The sequence below is a fragment of the Saccharomyces eubayanus genome, chromosome XV, assembly GCF_001298625.1.
Source record: "Saccharomyces eubayanus strain FM1318 chromosome XV, whole genome shotgun sequence".
Taxonomy (NCBI): Eukaryota; Fungi; Ascomycota; class Saccharomycetes; order Saccharomycetales; family Saccharomycetaceae; genus Saccharomyces; species Saccharomyces eubayanus.
The window spans coordinates 552,434-571,249 of NC_030974.1; the positions used below are offsets into that span (position 1 = coordinate 552,434).

At 39.5% G+C, this 18,816-nt stretch overlaps 11 protein-coding genes and 1 non-coding gene across 12 annotated transcripts; 5 read left to right on the top strand and 7 right to left on the bottom strand.

The window, feature by feature from the left end:
• Positions 1-369: 369 nt before the first annotated feature.
• Positions 370-2,256, top strand: NDT80 (transcription factor NDT80; the record flags this gene model as incomplete). Its single annotated transcript, XM_018365650.1, has 1 exon — positions 370-2,256. The coding sequence occupies one exon, from the start codon at positions 370-372 to the stop codon at positions 2,254-2,256; it is 1,887 nt and encodes a 628-aa protein (XP_018221905.1).
• Positions 2,257-2,356: 100 nt separating this feature from the next.
• DI49_2529 lies at positions 2,357-2,448 on the bottom strand. The gene is given in 2 exon segments: positions 2,357-2,393; positions 2,411-2,448. It is a non-coding gene; the product is annotated as a tRNA-Phe (tRNA).
• Positions 2,449-3,174: 726 nt separating this feature from the next.
• ANS1 (Ans1p) lies at positions 3,175-3,966 on the bottom strand (the record flags this gene model as incomplete). Its single annotated transcript, XM_018365651.1, has 1 exon — positions 3,175-3,966. One exon carries the CDS (start codon positions 3,964-3,966, stop codon positions 3,175-3,177), a length of 792 nt encoding a protein of 263 aa, XP_018221906.1.
• A 761-nt stretch (positions 3,967-4,727) lies between these two features.
• On the top strand, positions 4,728-5,495 carry DI49_2531 (uncharacterized protein; the record flags this gene model as incomplete). The annotated part of the gene is made up of 1 exon (XM_018365652.1): positions 4,728-5,495. One exon carries the CDS (start codon positions 4,728-4,730, stop codon positions 5,493-5,495), a length of 768 nt encoding a protein of 255 aa, XP_018221907.1.
• A 500-nt stretch (positions 5,496-5,995) lies between these two features.
• On the top strand, positions 5,996-6,646 carry FUR1 (uracil phosphoribosyltransferase; the record flags this gene model as incomplete). Its single annotated transcript, XM_018365653.1, has 1 exon — positions 5,996-6,646. One exon carries the CDS (start codon positions 5,996-5,998, stop codon positions 6,644-6,646), a length of 651 nt encoding a protein of 216 aa, XP_018221908.1.
• A 237-nt stretch (positions 6,647-6,883) lies between these two features.
• Positions 6,884-8,038, bottom strand: ARP1 (actin-related protein 1; the record flags this gene model as incomplete). The annotated part of the gene is made up of 1 exon (XM_018365654.1): positions 6,884-8,038. One exon carries the CDS (start codon positions 8,036-8,038, stop codon positions 6,884-6,886), a length of 1,155 nt encoding a protein of 384 aa, XP_018221909.1.
• Positions 8,039-9,764: 1,726 nt separating this feature from the next.
• On the bottom strand, positions 9,765-12,269 carry DI49_2534 (uncharacterized protein; the record flags this gene model as incomplete). Its single annotated transcript, XM_018365655.1, has 1 exon — positions 9,765-12,269. The coding sequence occupies one exon, from the start codon at positions 12,267-12,269 to the stop codon at positions 9,765-9,767; it is 2,505 nt and encodes an 834-aa protein (XP_018221910.1).
• A 580-nt stretch (positions 12,270-12,849) lies between these two features.
• Positions 12,850-14,148, bottom strand: ECM14 (putative metallocarboxypeptidase; the record flags this gene model as incomplete). The annotated part of the gene is made up of 1 exon (XM_018365656.1): positions 12,850-14,148. The coding sequence occupies one exon, from the start codon at positions 14,146-14,148 to the stop codon at positions 12,850-12,852; it is 1,299 nt and encodes a 432-aa protein (XP_018221911.1).
• Positions 14,149-14,414: 266 nt separating this feature from the next.
• On the top strand, positions 14,415-14,810 carry IGO2 (phosphatase regulator; the record flags this gene model as incomplete). Its single annotated transcript, XM_018365657.1, has 1 exon — positions 14,415-14,810. The coding sequence occupies one exon, from the start codon at positions 14,415-14,417 to the stop codon at positions 14,808-14,810; it is 396 nt and encodes a 131-aa protein (XP_018221912.1).
• A 277-nt stretch (positions 14,811-15,087) lies between these two features.
• NSG1 (Nsg1p) lies at positions 15,088-15,963 on the bottom strand (the record flags this gene model as incomplete). Its single annotated transcript, XM_018365658.1, has 1 exon — positions 15,088-15,963. One exon carries the CDS (start codon positions 15,961-15,963, stop codon positions 15,088-15,090), a length of 876 nt encoding a protein of 291 aa, XP_018221913.1.
• A 198-nt stretch (positions 15,964-16,161) lies between these two features.
• WSS1 (metalloendopeptidase WSS1) lies at positions 16,162-16,923 on the top strand (the record flags this gene model as incomplete). Its single annotated transcript, XM_018365659.1, has 1 exon — positions 16,162-16,923. One exon carries the CDS (start codon positions 16,162-16,164, stop codon positions 16,921-16,923), a length of 762 nt encoding a protein of 253 aa, XP_018221914.1.
• Positions 16,924-17,043: 120 nt separating this feature from the next.
• Positions 17,044-18,729, bottom strand: YCK1 (serine/threonine protein kinase YCK1; the record flags this gene model as incomplete). The annotated part of the gene is made up of 1 exon (XM_018365660.1): positions 17,044-18,729. The coding sequence occupies one exon, from the start codon at positions 18,727-18,729 to the stop codon at positions 17,044-17,046; it is 1,686 nt and encodes a 561-aa protein (XP_018221915.1).
• Between the last annotated feature and the right edge of the window lie 87 nt (positions 18,730-18,816).

Sequence of the window (18,816 nt, forward strand, 5' to 3'; positions counted from 1 at the left end):
AGAATGATAGAAACTCTCGATATACATAGTGCTTTAATCGTTATCGAAATGAACCTGGTCTCACCTTATCACCTCCGCGGCTATTTGACGTTTTTTGTTCAAGCGCGGCTTGGACGGCAAAGTGTCAGAAATTCGCCCAGGTTGTACGACACAAAAGGGCAAAAAGAGATCTCAAAAGCCCTCTCGAGGCAAGTCTCTTGCTGAACCGCCGAGCTCTCTGCAAACTCTATTGGACAATTATCTTTTGTGTTGAAGAGATAAGCTTCGTTACAGTTGTCTCCCATTTTGTGTCATCTACTAAAGTAGAAATTAAAAGTTTAATAAACAGTCAATAAAGAGGGAAAACAGTAATATAAAAAAGCACTTGGAATGAACGAAATAGAAAATGAGAGTCCAATTTTGGAGAATGAGCTCGTATCTAAATATGAAAAAGAATTGAGTACAGAACAAGAAGAAGATGGGCCTATGATCCTTACGCAGTTGAATGAAGACGGCACCACTTCTAATTATTTTGATAAAAGGAAGCTTAAGATTGCCCCTAGATCAACGTTACAGTTCAAAGTGGGTCCACCATTTGAATTGGTTCGGGACTATTGTTCAGTAGTAGACTCTCAAAGTGGAAAGGAATTGCAATTGCGGATTATTCCAAGAATCGACAGAGGATTCGACCATATTGATGAAGAATGGGTAGGTTATAAAAGAAATTACTTTACTCTAGTATCCACGTTTGAAACAGTTAATTGTGACTCAGATTCATTTTTAAAGGGTGTTTTTGACCTGCAGTTTGAAGATTCTTCGTTAGACGACAAAGTAAGAGTGCAGTATTTTGCGATCAAGATAAGAGCTAAGAATGACGATGACGACACAGAAATTAATCTTGTTCAACACACAGCTAAACGTGATAAAGGACCACAATTTTGTCCCTCTGTATGCCCCTTAATTCCTTCCCCTTTACCAAAACATCAAATTATTAGAGAGGCGTCGAATGTTCGAAATATTGCTAAAATGAAGAAATATGATTCTACTTTTTATTTGCACAGAGATCAAGTTGATTATGAAGAATACGGAGTCGATTCTTTATTATTTTCTTACCCAGAAAATTCTATTCAAAAGGTTGCCCGTTATGAAAGAGTTCAATTTGCTTCTTCAATTAGTGTGAAGAAACCATCCCAACAAAATAAGCATTTTAGTTTACATGTAATATTAGGTGCAGTTGTAGATCCAGATAGCTTCCGTAATGTTAAACCCGGAATTCCTTACGATGAATTGGCCTTGAAAAATGGATCAAAAGGAGTATTTGTATATTTGCAAGAAATGAAAACACCCCCTCTAATTATTAGAGGAAGATCTCCGTCTAATTATGCGTCATCTCAACGAATAACAGTAAGGACTCCCTCGAGTGTTAATTCTTCTCAAAACAACACTAAAAAAAGAATGGCCTCAACAACACCTCAGCCATTGAAAGAAAGCTGCTTAAATGCAAGACCCGCGAAGAGGCGATCCAAAGTAACGGTAGATGTATTGAACTCAGGTATATCTAGCTCGCCGATTAAATCGCGGCAATCAACTCCAGAAGAAGCTTCAAAGGAAAACGAGGATCCGTTCATTAGGCCAAGAAGAAGGGTAGAAACTCTTGAACATATCGAAAATAAATTGGGTGGCTTGAAAACTCAATATCCAGATTCCTCTTTAAAATATCCGAGCTCCTCTTCAAGGGATGTAGAAGAAGCTCTAGAAAATGAAGATTTGGCATATTCGAGCAGTATTTCTGTTAATATGAAGCAAATTGAACTAAAACCAGCATACACCTTTGAACATGAAAACGTTTTTAGAGTTGGTTCGCTAGCATTCAAAAAAATCAGTCAACTACCGCATGAAAAATACGATATTACAAAAGAAAAAAAATGTATCGAGCAGAATTATTCAAGAATCGAGGTATATTCACGATCTGAGTGCAAAACTAGCTCTGGGAACGAACTCTCTCTTCCAAATATCTCCTTTTCGATATTACCTAACTCAGCAGAAAATTTCCATTTGGAAACTGCACTTCTTCCAGCAATGGAAGAGGACGTACCAAGGACCTTTTCAAGAATACTAGAAACAGGTTCATTTCAAAATTATTATCAAAGAATGGAAGCAGAAAACGTGGATCGACTATGTTCTAAAGGTGTCAAGTTAGTAGCGAGTGGTACTCTACCATCTCGTATATTTACTAGCGAAGAATTATTTGAAGAAGATAGTTTCTATAAGCATTAAGTAAAAAAATGATTCGAATCATGTCATAATTTATGATCTCACTACCAGAAAGTAGAGGGAAAATGATTACATTTTTCCAAAAAATGAAATTAAAAATATATGCGAATTCTGTGGATCGAACACAGGACCTCCAGATTACTTGACCGAAGTTTATTCTTCAGTCTGGCGCTCTCCCAACTGAGCTAAATCCGCTAATATTTGATGAAGGTTTGAGGATACATTAGCTGTCAAGTCTTTTCAAAACATTTGACAACGAGCAGCTAAACTCAGCAAAAAAGTATTTTTCAAGTTCAATTTTTTCAGCAGGATTGTACCAAAGGGTGTTGAGTGTCAGTTTGATAGAACAAGTGATCTAACGTACAACTATTTGTTGACCTTGAAAATTGTATGATGACTTTTGGGATTCCATTATTTTTAATGATATAATATTACGTATCCAGATTATACTAGAGATCCTCCCCCCGGATTTATAGATCTACAAAAAGGAGTTGCAATTTTGCATAATATTTAAATGACTCTGTTCCTCTTTTATATGTTCTTGTTCATCGATCCCATTACAATATCAATCCTCGCGCTTCTGCTTCCATTAATTTCGATGACAGTGTGAATCTTTTTTTACCGGTCTTGTAATTCATGTCATCTTTGTATACCTCTCTTGTGTATTTCAAGAATGAATTATTTCCTTTTGTTTATTATTACACAGTAATCGCTAGTTATCAGCTTTAGTAATAGGTGGACGATGGTCGAATCACGTTTTGGAAATATTATAATGAAAAATGAAGGAATCAATGTAAAATTTAGAGCTTGAGAAAGACTTTTTGTTTATAAAATTCTAAAACTATTCATATTTTTTGAATTGTACATACTTTATTTTTTAATTTCTTTTTATATGAAGTTTTGATCTGTTCTTGAAACAAATCATAAAAATAATAAAGCTGCCAATCCAACAACAAAACCCATGTTCTTGGATTCCATCTTAATACCGGCACCTTCGTAGGAAGAAATGTAAGTACTATTGCTTGGAATGGTAGCAGTTGCAGTTGAAATGGAGGTAGCTTGGACTTGACCATCAGTAATCTGAGAAACGGCAGCTTCTTGCTTTCTGACAGGATGATGGTCAGAAACTGCAGTGCTATTGGAGCGATACAAGGAACCGTTCCATCCACCAACATCATAGACAGCTGATCTGACTATGTTTTTTTGTTGTGGGATATGTTGCGGTAAAGCAGGTTCACCAATAGTGACAGCGTTCAATGAAACAGGCACACCAGAACTTTCAGTTGCAGGTAAATTGATGGTAGCCAATGTTCCGTTCACATTAATAGTCCACTTTTCTAACCCGTTAAAATTCAAAACACCGTTAGCAACATCGAATCCGGTTAAAGAGGTTGCGTTGCTTTGATATGCGGCTGAATCCAAAGTGCTGTTATCGTTGCTGACCAAACCTTTTTCGGAAGTTATAGAGAAGGTTGTTGGTTGGTTGTCTATGTTAGTTAAATCAGCAACAAGTGATCCATCTGGTTGAATTTCTAACGGCAAAGGCCCGCTGCCGGCGAATATTCTATCTGAGACATTGAGTTTCCCCTTTAGGTCGGAAAGTGTGCTGTTAGAAAACTGTAGGTAAAATGAATCGGAGGAGTTATTTATTTGAGCCTGAGCAACAAAAAAATTGGTGGCGGCAAACAAAGCGGAAACGAATGTGTATTTCATAGTTGGATATATTACTGGTATCTTTTGGTTTTTTCTTTAACTATATGTATATATACTAGAAAGTAGTATAGGTAAAGAAGAAGAATTGTACAAAATGTAAAACTCGAGATATGCTATTTCTGAACCTCAGTATTGCATTTATATAGTATTACTCGATCTTTCAAGTTTAAGTTTAACGTCGCTTCTTTTCGCTAACAAGTGGAGCTAAAAAGAAATGACTCAAAAGAAACATTTGACATAAAAAGTAATCATTGAAGATCTAGATTTGTCATCTCTACCAGGTACCAATGCTACAAGTGGTCTGCATTACTTTCTTTTTTGAACTTTCCAGGAGTAAACGAGCGAAACGCCATAAAAAGAAAGTACAAAATGGCATAGCTACAAAAGAAATAAAAAGAAAAAGAAAAGAAGCGTTCGAGACTTCATCAAAATAAGAAACTCCAAAAGTAAATGTACTTGATCAAGCCACAATTCATGGTAACAATGATGGGGGAGGGGGGGGCGTAACACTTAAGTCCCGTCAAATACACATTGATGTTGATGTTGTTTTCAACAATTTCAACTACAATTTCTTATTACTGTCGTTGTAAAGCTTTGATTAACGGACGGGTCGGGTAATGGTGCGTTTTTTGAAGCAAAAAAAAGGTTCCTGGCTCTACTAGAAAACACGCCAGTGGGAATTTAATCTAAACTCATAGTAGTCGGTTCGTTTTAATGAGTGCTGGACCAATATCAGAAGAAAAATTTACCGCGATACAAGAATGGCTAGGAGCAAGACAAACAGCAAGAAGAATGCTGCGGGTAAACGTTTAATAGACAGAGTAGTTCCCATGGACAGAATAAAAAAAGTCGGTACGCATAAAAAAACACCTGTAAAGCATACTAAAGAGGGATTTAGCGTAGTAAACGGTAAACTAGTTAGCAGTAATGACATCGGAGTACTTTTGAGAGAGGCTCAAGGAGCCATAGACAAGAGAAATAATGTTTCGCAAGGAAAAAACAAGAAAAATGGCATAAGGACTAATAATAAGAGTAATAATAGGCACCAAATCAATGTTAACACCAGCCCTGGCTGGGGTGCCCGCGAAGAAACAGAACGCGGGCCTTCTAGCAAAAGAAGATCCCAGAAGGCCAGCAGTACAAATAACATGAACATCTCATTGGGCTCCAATACTCTCAATGGCAAGAAACAGCGACAACAATTTGACGGAGAAATGGGAAGTGGCAGCCAGCTCGTTATCTCAACCAATTCAGACGCATCAGATAAATTATTGATGCTGTTCAATCTGACATTGGGTGTAAACCACGAAAACTTAAAAAACGTCCTACAAAATCTTTCACAAGTGCAGATAGCTCACGTTAAAGTGAGGGATTTGCCTTCTGGATCCGCTACTGCAAAAGTCAGACTAGCATATCCTACGACACAATCTCTAGAAAAAGTAAGGAAATTGTTTCATGGAGCTCTAGTGGATGGAAGGCGTATCCAAGTGGTGATTGCATCCGAAGAATCGACACACTTATCGTATTAGAGTTTGCTGGACATACCCACATATATAAAATTATTAGAGCGCAGGTTTTCTTTCCCTTACACCAAGCGTTAGCTAGTTGTGTGGACGGTTCTTCCCGTTCCCCTATGTTCAATTTTTGGTAGAAATCACTTTCCTTTACTCTGATATTGAGCTTGTAGAACTATTATATAAACTGTAAAAAAAGAGGATCGCAATAGCAGAATAGACTTTTCTATACAGTTTGTCTCATCGCAAATAAAACCGACGGCTCAAACCCGTTTCCCGACGGACATTTTCTATTTTCAATGTTTTTTCAGTTTTTTTTTTCATTTTTTCTTTCGAAGATGCTCATAAAAAAAGGTATATATACATTGTTAGAATTCCTTTTCCGGACTAGTTACATTGCTTCTAAATAAATAAACCATTACTCTCTTCAACTTCACCATTCTTGCGTCTTGTATACCTTACATATTCTAAAAGAGGACGGGCCTCAGATCAACACTCAAGATCAATAAAAAAAAATGTCTTCAGAACCATATAAGAACGTTTACTTGCTACCTCAAACCAACCAACTGTTAGGTTTGTACACTATCATCAGAGATAAGAAAACAGCTAGACCCGATTTCATTTTCTACTCCGATAGAATCATTAGATTATTGGTTGAAGAAGGTTTGAACCATCTCCCAGTGCAAAAGCAAATTGTAGAAACCGACACCAGCGAAAACTTCGATGGTGTTTCATTCATGGGTAAGATCTGTGGTGTTTCCATTGTTAGAGCTGGTGAATCTATGGAACAGGGTTTGAGGGACTGTTGTAGATCTGTACGTATTGGTAAGATTTTGATTCAAAGAGATGAAGAAACTGCTTTGCCAAAGCTGTTCTATGAAAAATTACCAGAAGATATCTCTCAAAGATACGTCTTCTTATTAGACCCAATGTTGGCTACTGGTGGTAGTGCAATCATGGCTACTGAAGTCTTGATCAAGAGAGGCGTCAAGCCAGAAAGAATCTACTTTTTAAACTTAATCTGTAGTAAAGAAGGTATTGACAAATATCACGCTGCTTTCCCAGATGTCAAGATCGTTACTGGTGCTCTAGACAGAGGTTTAGATGAGCACAAGTATTTGGTTCCAGGTTTAGGTGACTTTGGTGACAGATACTACTGTGTTTGAAATAATTTTCATCTCAATATATCCATTTTAAAGGTCCAGGGACAACAGAAAGCGCCAACCAAATACTAAGTTTTTCTTTTCGGATCATGTTTGCTCGTTTTTGCCTTTTTTTGTCCCTTTTTAGTTATCAGTTGTACTATGCATGTTTAATTAACTTCTTAAAATATATATATATATATATATATATCAAATGCCCATATAATTAAAAAATGTTAAAAGACCTAGTAAACTCATTTTCTACATTAGATTGGAATATACACTGGTATTATCCTCCAGCCAATCAGATTTCTTGGTCCAAAGCCTTTGAAAGGTGGATAACCCTGTTAAAATAGAACCTCCTACCCACGTAGTGTATTTTCTTTCTGGAGGTGCTATTATTTTTATCTTAGATGCTCCTTTAGTAAAAGCTTCTAAATCGTGTAACATCCGATCTCCGAACCCTCGAAGAGTTGTGGTTCCGCCACTAAGAATTATCGATGAAAGCAAAGTTGACCTCAAGTTCAAGTCGACTTTCCAAATCGATTGCATGCACATATCCGATAATCCGTCATATTCCGAGCCGACGATTTGAGGAGAGAACAATATTTCTGGAGCACGATATCGATCATTCCCGATTTCTATACATTTCCCGTCAGGTAGCTTGAATACAGATGTCGAATCCTGAGATTCTTGCAAATATGTGTTTTCTTCCTTCTTAATGTCTGTTGCCATATAGCAAACTTTTTCTTTGATCGTACGAACAATCTCACGTTCACTACTAGAAAATAAAGAAACGCCAGCTGATTTTCGCAATTGAAATTGCAATTGTTTAGTGATATCTCTCCCGCCGATATCCATCCTCATCATAGATGCAGGTAATGCGAAACCGTCATAAATCGGAACCGTACTACAATATCCTTCACCACAATCAACCACACAGCCTGTAGTTCTTCCGCTGGCATATAACGATAAAACAGCAGGGTTCGAAACATATAAAGCAGGAAGATTAAACGTTTCGAACAACACTTGAGCCATAACTTCTCTATTTTTCAAAGGGTTCATGGGTGCTTCCGTAATCAACAAAGGATGCTCTTCTATATTTTGCAATTGCAATACGTCGTTTAGAATATGTGACCATATAAGTTCCATCGAATCCCAATCTTCGACCACACCATGCTCAATGGGGTATTGTAGTCTGAGCAAACCGCGCAGTCTTTGCGCCTTATTTCCAACAAATGTATCTCCTTGAAGGCCCTCAAGCATAACTTTATCATATTTCGCATGTCCCACGAGAGAGTATTCCAAAGCTTTAGGTTTTTCCTCACCGCTGAACCCTGCCTTAATAATGCCCGAACCATTGTCGATTACTATCGGCTGATTGTACAAAGCATCACTATCACTCAATTGGTTCATCGGCCGTGCTTTTTTAATTCCTCAACTGTACGCATAGCATTGGCATTCGCCTCTTCTTTTGTGTCGCTATTTAACCAAGTATGTTCTTGTTATTATTATTGATTGTATTGTCAATATCACTATTAGTTATTGATGTAGATCCCGAAAAAAAAAAAAAAAGTGAAAACAAACTTTTCCCAAGAAATTCAATATAGAACGAAAAAAATGTCACCAGTAAGGAAACTTACTTAAGTCTAAGTGCACTGAACCCTTCAATCGACTACCGATTTCCGATTCGTTCATATTGTTATTTAATGTTATTCCCAGTGCCTCCCTTCACAATCCAGTAATAACTTAATGAAATCCTAAGAGATCTGTTTCGACCGGGACAGGATTTGTGCTTTATAAAGCGAATGCCATTCAACTCTGACGGGAAGAAATTTTTTTCGGTATAGTGCGATCATCAAATAGCACTTGGTTCGAATTTGATTTTTGACGCAGAGTTCGCTATACACTGCCAATCATAATACTACTCTTTTCTTCCCGTTAGACAGACTAGCTTTGCTTAATCGGCAGTATGTGTAAGAAAGTTGAAAGCGAAATGTTAGGTTTGGTATATTTTTTACTTTATTGTGGTGGGATCATGTAAACGTTTGAGGTGCTAGAAGTTTTTGTTAGTGAGCTTTACATAGATGACTACCTGTCTTTTAACCATGCGTTTCATCGTAAGAAACTCAACGAAATAGAACGAATGCCCAATCTTATCTATAAATCCTACCATCCTATAATTTATATTTCTGCTAACGTATTTTAGAAAACTTTCCTTCTAATTTTGCAAGTTTTACTTTACAAGGCAAAGAAACACTGTAAATCATTTACCTCCGATTGATTTAAATGATCATGGTTTTTCTTTTCACAGTCATTTACACTTCGTGCATGAGGGGTGGTATGCACTGCATCGGTCTACTGAGGTTTTTTGCTTGATAGTGAAAAATGAGGATGAATATCTAGATATGCTTCTCGCATCCCAAAAACTCAAGAGTCTTTCGAAACGTAAACTGGTTTCACGCTTCATAGTAATGACAACTAACCTTACAATTTCTTCTGAATATAGATTTCGAAAATATTGAGTAACTATCAACCAAGCTAATAAACTATTAAAATCACATGAATTCCCCCTTACCGTTTGACTCTTCGAGAAATGCGGCCCATAATTCCCAGAGTGTTTCGCATCATCTCTCAACCAAATAATTTTGTTAAATACGATAATTTTTGTTGACACTATTGTCGATTTTCAGCTAAAATGTTTTGATAAAGATCGGTAGCTTATTTCATGCTTATATCATCAAAGTAATACTTCGTTTAACCACAATATAGGAAAGCAGGTGCGGAATTCTAAAAGAAACGCATATGCCAACCAATAACGGTTTGCGGTGTTCCCAAAACTCCTAAAATCTCTCTCAAAATTCTATTTTCCTTGATTGTAAGGAAAAACAAATAATACTTACTATTTTCACGTAGTGTGTCGAAACCAATAAAAAGATATGAAAAAAGTAGTGTCGAAAAGAAAGCTCACCCAAAAGAAAATAATGTAAAGTATAAAACAAAATAAAAAAAATAAGTAAATAAATAAACTCCCTTCGCCATAAAAAACTGAAAAATCAATCTACATCGAGACCCTTTTCTTCTTTTTAGACAGCATGCTTGTGCTAATGCCTCTACAAAAAACATGTTGTAGTATTACTGCTCATGCAGCATTCTGCTCCTCGTCATCTTCATCGTCATCATCGTCATCGTCATCGTCATCATCATCATCATCGTCCTCGTCATCATCGTCACCATCACCGGTATTGCAATCATCATCATTGCCATCGTCCTCGTCTTCATCTTCTACGTCTTTTGCTATCCCAGCAATTGCGCTCTTGTTTTTACAGTTAAGCTCTATTAACTCTGTAGGTCCAACGATATAACCCTTTAAGAAGTGATTCTTTACCAAACCATGACTACTGCAAACATTAACCGTATTACTAGTTCGGAAAGCAGGACCAGGAACAGGGATATAAATAACTTTACCCAAGCAGTCATTGCTATCCAAAAATGGTTTGATGCACTTCAAAGAATCTCTTAAATAACGTCTTCTTGAGACCTCCTTAACGGGTGGTTTCCATTTTACATCGTCAGTTCCATACGGAATATTTGATAGACAGCTTAAAGTAGAAGATGCCCGCCTTCTATTTCTCATTCTCTGTTCCATTAAGCTTGGATAATCACTTTCACTACCATGAACATGGCTACCGTTAATATCATCTTCACTATCGTCATCACTTTCGTCATCAGTCCCGCTAACACTCTCGTGTCCATTCACCTGAGAGTTACTCTCTGCGAGAGAAACTGATCTACTACTTTGAGACAAATCCGTCGTAAAATCACCATCAAAGGCCATTTCAGACACATATGATGAAGGACTTCGAGAAGCTGCTCTAATCGGCACCCCATTCTTTTCATTAACTGCCAAAGTCGAAACAACACTTTGTAATTCCTCTTTCATTACTGAGTTTTGTGACTGTAGCATAATTTCACAGCCATCGACAAATGATTGCTCACTAGTGGGTGTAGTATCGACTAACTCAGGAATCGGAGAAGCCATTTTATTGACTGTAGCACTATTCGGGAACCCAATAGGAACCACCTCTTCGCTAATTGCGCGCCTTAATGGTTGTATTTGAGGCGGAGGAACGGCTCTTTCTATACACGATGGAAGTTCCACCGTACTTACAGTATTTACTGAAACACGATGATCTAAATTGTTTCCTCCATTAAGTTCAAACCGATCATCCTCTTCTTCTGTTTCAATTACACTATTCAGGTTACTTGAGTTTGACCTAAGTCTGTGAAGCTTTTCTGTTTGTGAAGAAGTTTTGGGCCTAAAAAAATTCTTGATTTTAAATTTTAGGCTTCTAGATGCAATTGAACGAGAGACTGAGCATCCAGATGAAGATCTCGATAATTCAAATGTATTACTATCAGTGACTTCTCTCGATACACCAGAAGACGCTGATAAAGCGTCAGACGAGATCGATAAGCCGGAGCAGTAATAATCGAGTAGACCGGTTGTGAAAGTGTTCGAGCGTTCTCTAAGATTAGCATTGTTAGTATTTGATCCGGTACTGTATCTTTGAACTAGATCTGGCCTAGAATTGGAACGAATGAATCGTTGCGAGAATGAGCCCATCGAGCTTTCACTTCTTTGAGTATGTCTTCTTCTCCTTCTTCTTCTTCTTCGTCTCCTTCTTCTCCTTCTAGGGACTACTCGGTAGTCTGGATATTCCCTGATTTCCAAATCTAACGACACTGATATACCGATAGACAAGTACATAGACCAGTCTATCAGGTCATCTATATGAGAAAACTTCAATAAAAACTGTTCATTTTCACATGACATTCTCAGCACAAAGCTTTTTTTGGTATAGTCCGTTGGTATACCAAATCTTGCGTTTTGTAAGGTGAATGACTTGTAAAGGGCCTCGTTTGTCAAGTAACGAGATTGGTCGCGTTTAACTCTAAAAGAGATGCGTTCCTGATCCGATCTCTTGAAATCTGACGCAGATCTCGTAGGCAGAGTAAACAAGCGGTGATGCAAATGCTGCGACTGATCGCTGCGATGGGAAGATTCGGTGTTGTTCCTGTTCTCTTTTTCGAACTTTGTTTCTCCACTCGAATAGTTCCTAATATGTTTTGTCAAAGAATCATCAATATGGTAAAAATTTAACTGGGTTGAATTAATCTCTAAAAGAAAATTCTTCCAACTCCTGTTACTGGACAGTTCATAGGGAGAAAGTCTCTCCAATTTTAACGATATTAAGGTCAACTCGTTTACTGCCGGTGCGTACAAAGGAGGTAAAGAAGTCTTGAGACATGGTGCGGTATCGCTAAACGTCGGAAAGCGCACCTCTTTGTTTGGATTAACTGAATGATAGCTTGGTGGATGAGCTGGAAGGGGATCTATGTGCTCGAGGAGATCATGCTTGGGAAAAAGAGCATTCGAAGAAGTAGTTCCCTTCGAAACATTTATTGCACCGGAGATGCCTTCCCGAGGAAGTTGGCGTATTGCATCTAAACAAATAGAGCTGCTGTTGTTGCTCGATGTAATGAGTACTTCGTCCATCGAGCATGTCGATGAAGATGAGGGTGACTTTAGCCTCTCGATCCTATTAGTCGCTATGGACAGTTTGCTCTCTATTGGCAGAGCCATCCTTAACAAACAAACTGCAAATGCTGAATCAGGGAAAGTTGTGGCTTCGAGAAACAGCGACCTCTTGTGACTAGATTAACGAAATCGTAAAGTTTCCCGTCAGCCCTATTGTAAAAGCTTGCTTTAGTTTTTTTTAGTATAACACAATTAGACGCAGCCCACTAGAGCTTAATGGATACAGCTAAACCAAAAAGACGCGGATACTCAACTGATCGCTTGCAAGATCGACGGCTTGATAGATACCAAAGGCCAGGTCGGCTGAGCCATAAGTACATATATCTCTAATCAACTATAAATGATCGTAAAATAACTCCGTCAACGATGATCTGGGAGTTTAACCCTCTTTCAACATTGATTATTAAAGACGAGATTGCGTGTCAGGAGAGTGTCCAAGTGCTGCTTCAGAGCACCAGATGATTTACTTTTGATCCTCTGACCATATTCACCGCATACCGTTGATCTAGGTTAGTAACAATGATTTGGAGAATATAAATAAATATATATATAAGGCGTTCCTTTTCTTTTTTTGAATTTTATATAGTGTATTTTTAACTGGATATAATGGACATTATGGTATCAGTTATATTTCTGGATCTAGTAAAAAATCACAGAAGTACTTCAAGGCCGCATATGCTTCTTTACCCACGGGCTTGATGTTTTCTGGAGGCAGTAAGAACCCATGGTTTCCTGTGTCTCTTAACTTCAGTTGGAATGCCCAATGAGCTCTATGATGGTACATGTAGTCCAAGGCGGAGCCCGCACCAAGCCCGGGGAATATGTCGGAACCACGGTCCTTACATGCGGAAATTACATCGTAAATTCTACCTGATTTTGAACGTATTGCCTTGGATAGCCCATATGATAATTCCAACAGGTTTTCCAAATCTCTAGGCAAGGCGTCGCATGAATATGCGTAGGGGTACAGAATCTCCTGCGCATACGAATGCATGTCAATGTAGCCATAAATCTTGTAATTTCCTTTAGCTCCATTGATGTACTCGTTCCAGGCGGATGCCTCCCAAGCTTCGAAAGGCGTTTCCCCGCTATATTCTTCACTACATGCATGAGTATGTGCCTTTTCCCATTGGAAATCAAAAGAATGGTCGATGTCGATCCCGTAACATTGGGGAACATGAGTCTTTTGACGGTTCTTGCGCCATAACCTATCATTAGACCACGTGTATGCGTATCCATCTGGATTGAAAACAGGTATAACCAAAAAGTCCAAATCGTCCAGATACTTAGTCTCCTTTTTGGACGAACCATATTTGGTCAACAATTGATAAATCGTCCAACAGACTGTGCTTACACTGATCCACTCTCTGGCGTGGATTCCACCTGTAACAATAATGGTCTTTTTTTCTGGATTGGTTTCGGGCTTGTTGCCAGATATATGCAGAGCCTTTAGTTCTCTTCCTTCAAACGTTTTCCCCAAATGTTCCAGTTTAACTAAATTAGGGAAGCTTCGTTCCAAAAGATCCAACCACATATAAACGGTATCCAAATCTCTATACTCGTTGAAGAAAAACTCCTGCAAATTCTCAAACACTGCCTGATCATGTGCCATTAAATGTCTATTAGGCATCGTATCTTGTATTAGTTGGTTCATGTCATCTATGATCAGACGTCCTTCCTTTACCTGCTCACCTATGTCTTTAGGTAACTTAATATCAATGAATTTATTACTCCTCGTCCATACATCATAATCGTCAGTTAAAGGTGCGATCACGTCCCTAAACAACGCAGAGCTGTCCTCAGAAGTGAACCTATAAACACCATACTTACTATAATCCTCCTGGGGTCCCTGAATGGCGGTGACCCCAATAATGGCTGCCAGAACCACAATAACACAACTCCACAACGGATTCATCTGTAACATAAACTTACTTAGCACCCTAGCCTGACTTGTTCCGTGCGAACCTTGCTTACTTTCTGTCTTTGCAAACAATTTATCCTTTCAGCATGTAAGTGCCATTCTTCTTATTTTTCGCAGAGGGCGTAAAATAGCTGAATATACGTAGAACGAGAAAAAGATCTTTTTAGAATAGTAGGTTATCACGAGGGAAATATTGGAGTTAAGGGACCCAGCCCGGATAATACCAGTGCAAATACCAGCAAGGAGAGCGCCCATCAACTTTACTATCAATGTCAGAGGACCTTTCACCCACCAGTAGCAGAGTGGACTTGAGTAACCCCCAAGGGTTTACTAAAGACGGAGTGGATTTATCGAAGTTGACACCACAGGAATTGAAATTATACAAAATGTATGGAAAATTGCCATCTAAGAAAGATCTGTTACGGCACAAGATGCAAGACCGTCAGTATTTTGACAGCGGTGATTATGCGTTGAAGAAAGCAGGTGTTATTAAATCGGACGATGTTATTGTGAATAATTCTAGTAACAATCTTCCAGTCACCAATCCCAGTGGCCTGAGGGAGTCTATTATTAGAAGACGTATGAGTAGTAGTAGCGGTGGCGACTCCATTTCGAGACAAGGAAGCATCTCAAGTGGACCTCCACCAAGATCTCCAAATAAATAAATAATGAAGATATGATATTATGTGATGTTACTTTTCTCTTTTTCTTTATCGTTATCAGTTTCCGCTGAGCCTTGCATTCCAATATTCATTTTGCCGGTAACAACTATCWATGTATATCTATACATATTTGTACGGTCTACTTTTTATAACTCTTATGCTTTGATGTATTTTTGTTATCTTTTTGTACACTTGGTCAAAGGGTGGATAGATGAGGCTCAAAATTCGTTATATTTTACTTATGGATATCAATCTGTCTATATATCTTGAAGAGCAATATTTAATCGAATAAATATCTGCCCAACTTGCTAAACATCAAAAAACCAAAAAAATAGAAATCTATAAAATATAAGGTCTGCGACAATTGCGAGACATATTGAGTGCAACTAAATGCACTAATCGCACCGACGACTAGACCTGAAATCAAGACAGTTAGGGTGCCATCAAAAAACAACCACAAGACGATATTCAACAAGCTCCATGCACCAGCTGCCTGCAAGGAGGAAGACCATTCAATTTTCCTAATACCAAATATTATACCTAAAAGGGTATTAGCACACCTAATGAATGATCCCAACGAGTTCTTATACATTGATGACCTAGTATTTGGAAGGCGACGGCACTTGACAAAACAATCGATGAATGGTACTATAGACCCCAAGATAACACCTTCAATACCAAAGACAGCCCAATCCGGTACCACGTTGGGGTCCGAAACAAACTTATTCTTTAATGCTAACCCATGTTGCAGAAAAGATACGATATCTCCTTTTGCCAGCTGATCGTTATCAAATAAGCACTCTGATACCGTGGGGAAAAGAACCCCCGCTATAAAGAGGATAAATATTGCTGCAATGAAATTGATTATTTTCACATACAGCGATCTCTCGTGTTTCACTGCGTCAGGGGGTGCAACCATTTCCAACTGAGAAGCATTGGACAGCAACGTCTTATCATAGACGTCGCCTTCATTCTTAGTGATATCTTCGTCGTAAAATGAGAACAATGCAGGTTTTGTTAGTGTGTTTATAGCTGTGAAACTTGCACTACCTAGCTTATTCCCCAAAGGTGGCAAAGATGTTGCCTTCTTGAAAGAAGCGGCAGCGCCACTAGTGTCATTAGAACGTACTTGGCTCTTGCTCTTTTTTTTCCCCATTGGTACGCTCCTTGTCTATCTTTTTTTTCTTTTTCTCAATTCACTATACTAGTAATCTAGTGGTTTGGTGAATAAAATTTGACACTTTTTCTAATTGCGCTCTGTTTTAAGACAATTTAAAAACAGTTCAGAATAATAAAAAGGTAAATGAGGGCAAAATAAAAAAAAAACAGAAGCCGACCAAGTAGATGCAATGATATGACCGGATCCCAGGGAATAGCAGCTCACAAGAACCCTCATATTCGGAATGTAGCCGTTTTGCAACGTAAGCCCGATCAGGAATATGCACTAAAAATAATGAAGGAAGTTGCACATAAAGTGTCCTACTTAATGAAGGAAAACAACTTTAAAGTGGTTAGTCTTGTGGAATTTTACCCTCGCGACCAACGACTTTTGGGTATGAACGTTAATCGTGGACTAAAGATAATGTTACGACTACGATGTCCCACGGACGAGGTTCAGTTTCTACCGATGGAATCTATAATGGGCACCATGTTGCACGAATTAACTCACAACTTATTTGGGCCCCATGACAAAAAGTTTTATGATAAGTTAGACGAGCTGATTGTGAGGCAATGGGTTATTGAACAGAGGGGCCTACATGACGCGTTCTTGGGTAACGGCCAACGTCTTGGCGGGAGACCGAATGTAGTTTCGAGTAAGTATCCCATGACGGGGGTGAGTACTAATACGGGGATAGTGAGACGAAGGGGCAAAGGTGTCAAGTTGGGGACTCTGAGTCTGGGAGGACAGCCGTCTCCCAACAGGAGCAAAACTCCAAGAGAGATGGCAGCCTTGGCAGCCGAAAGAAGGTATAAGGATGATCGTTGGTGTGGAGAGAAAAAGAGTAGTAAAGATCAGATAAATGATTATAACGACGACTTATTGGAAATTGTGGTACTTGACGATGAGAAGGAGCCCTCACGGACCAAGCGATCAGAGGTTATTGACCTTACGTAATGCTTGAGGGGAAAAATTGAATAAATATGATAAATGTCGTTCGGTGTAAGATATATAGATATACTCATTTTATAAAGATGTGAGACATCAATTACGTAAAGAAAGTCATTTTTTTTTCTTTCAGCAACAGCCTAACTTTTGGAAGAAGCCCTTGCGGGAAGCTGCTAAGCTTGAACTATCATCATTTAGTTGTTGATGAGGGGTTCTTAGAGCAGCGGAGGGTTGTTGTTGCGGTTGGTAGCGAGTGGCACCGAATTGTTGGGATTGGGGTTGGGGTTGGGATTGGAGTTGAGGTTGAGGTTGGCCTGGAACACGGAGCTGTTGTAGTTGCTGTGGTTGCTGTTGCTGCTGCTGTTGTTGCTGTCTCTTCTGTTGTTCTTGCAAATACTTTTGTTGGGTCTGATGCTGGTATGCTTCATAAGAGGTGGGGTCTAGTTTTGGTTTATATTGAGAATTGCGTAAATCAGCATCATTTTTCTGAGCATTCTGCTGTTGCTGTTGCTGCTGTTGCTGCTGCTGCTCTAGTTGCTGCTGTTGTTGTTGCTGCTCTAGTTGCTGTTGCTGCTGCTGCTGCTGCTGCTGTTGCTGTTGCTGCTGCTGCTGCTGCTGCTGTTGCTGTTGCTGCTGTTGAAGTTGAAGCTGCTTGTTTCTATGTCTCCTTGATTTGTCGTTTGGTGGATTAGGATGACCATAACCATGTAGGTTCGGTTTCTTGTTTATGTTAAGGTCCCAGCCACGGCCGTCATTCAATTTCATCCAATCGTACTGGCCGTCCGCTGTTTCACCCAAGTCATCCAATACAGAGAGTAGTAGCTTCCTGTAGCCTTCGTAATCGGGACATTCTTCGAAGGAAAGACTTCTGACGATTTCCAAATACCTTCCGAATTGTACGGGCAAACCTTGGGCTAGATCGTACACGTTGGTGGACCTTTTTTTTTCACCAATTTTTTCGTATTTTTGCTTATTGTTCGGTGCTTTCAGGCCCTGCCAAGGCAAATGGCCTCTTAAGAAATAAAAGAAAACGTGGCCCAGGGCTTCCATATCGTCTCTCCTTGATTGTTCCCTTCCCAAGTGAGTGTTGATGGACATGTATCTGGCAGTACCGCTCAGCGATTTTTTCTCTCTGTACGGGATATGCTGCTTGGTCTTCGGGTCACGGTACTGCTTAGCCATGCCGAAGTCGATCAAATGAATGTTGTTCGCATCGGGTTGGCCGGGTCTACCGATCAGGAAGTTGTCCGGCTTGATATCACGGTAGATCAGATCATGCGCGTGCAGGTCCTCGATCAAAGTAATCATTTGCACAGCGACTTGGACAACAGTTTTCACGGAGAACTTCCTGCTGCACCAGTCGAACAAGTCCTCCAAGGAGGGGCCCAAAAGGTCAATTACCAAGATGTTGTGCAGGCCTTCTTGACCGAAGTAGTACGCGTATGGGATATTGGGCGTCCCGTTAAGAATCTTGTAGGTTTTGTATTCGTCTCGCAATTGAGGAGCCTCAGTCTTCCTGGGCTCGAACTTGATCGCGACAGGCACGCCGTTGATCATGTTGGTACCTTCGAAGAGGACACCGAACGAGCCCTCGCCTATTTTTTTACCGATCTTGTAGTGCAGCCCGACAATGGTCGAGTCGTCTCTGGCGGAGTTGCCGTTGGAGTTGATAGCGGTTGTGGCAGTCATTGAGGATCTTGCGGGTGAGTCGACGGCCTGGTGGTAGAGGTGCTTGGCAGCGTTCACGTTCACGTTTGCGTTCGTGTTGGTGAGGTTGTTGACTGCTAGAGTAGTGCTTACCATGGGCCTAGACATGGATAAGAGGGGAGGGGAGAGGAGGAGAGCGAAGCAAAGGGAGAAAGGTAAAGGAGGGTGCGCGAAAGTCTTTTGTTAGTGTTCTCT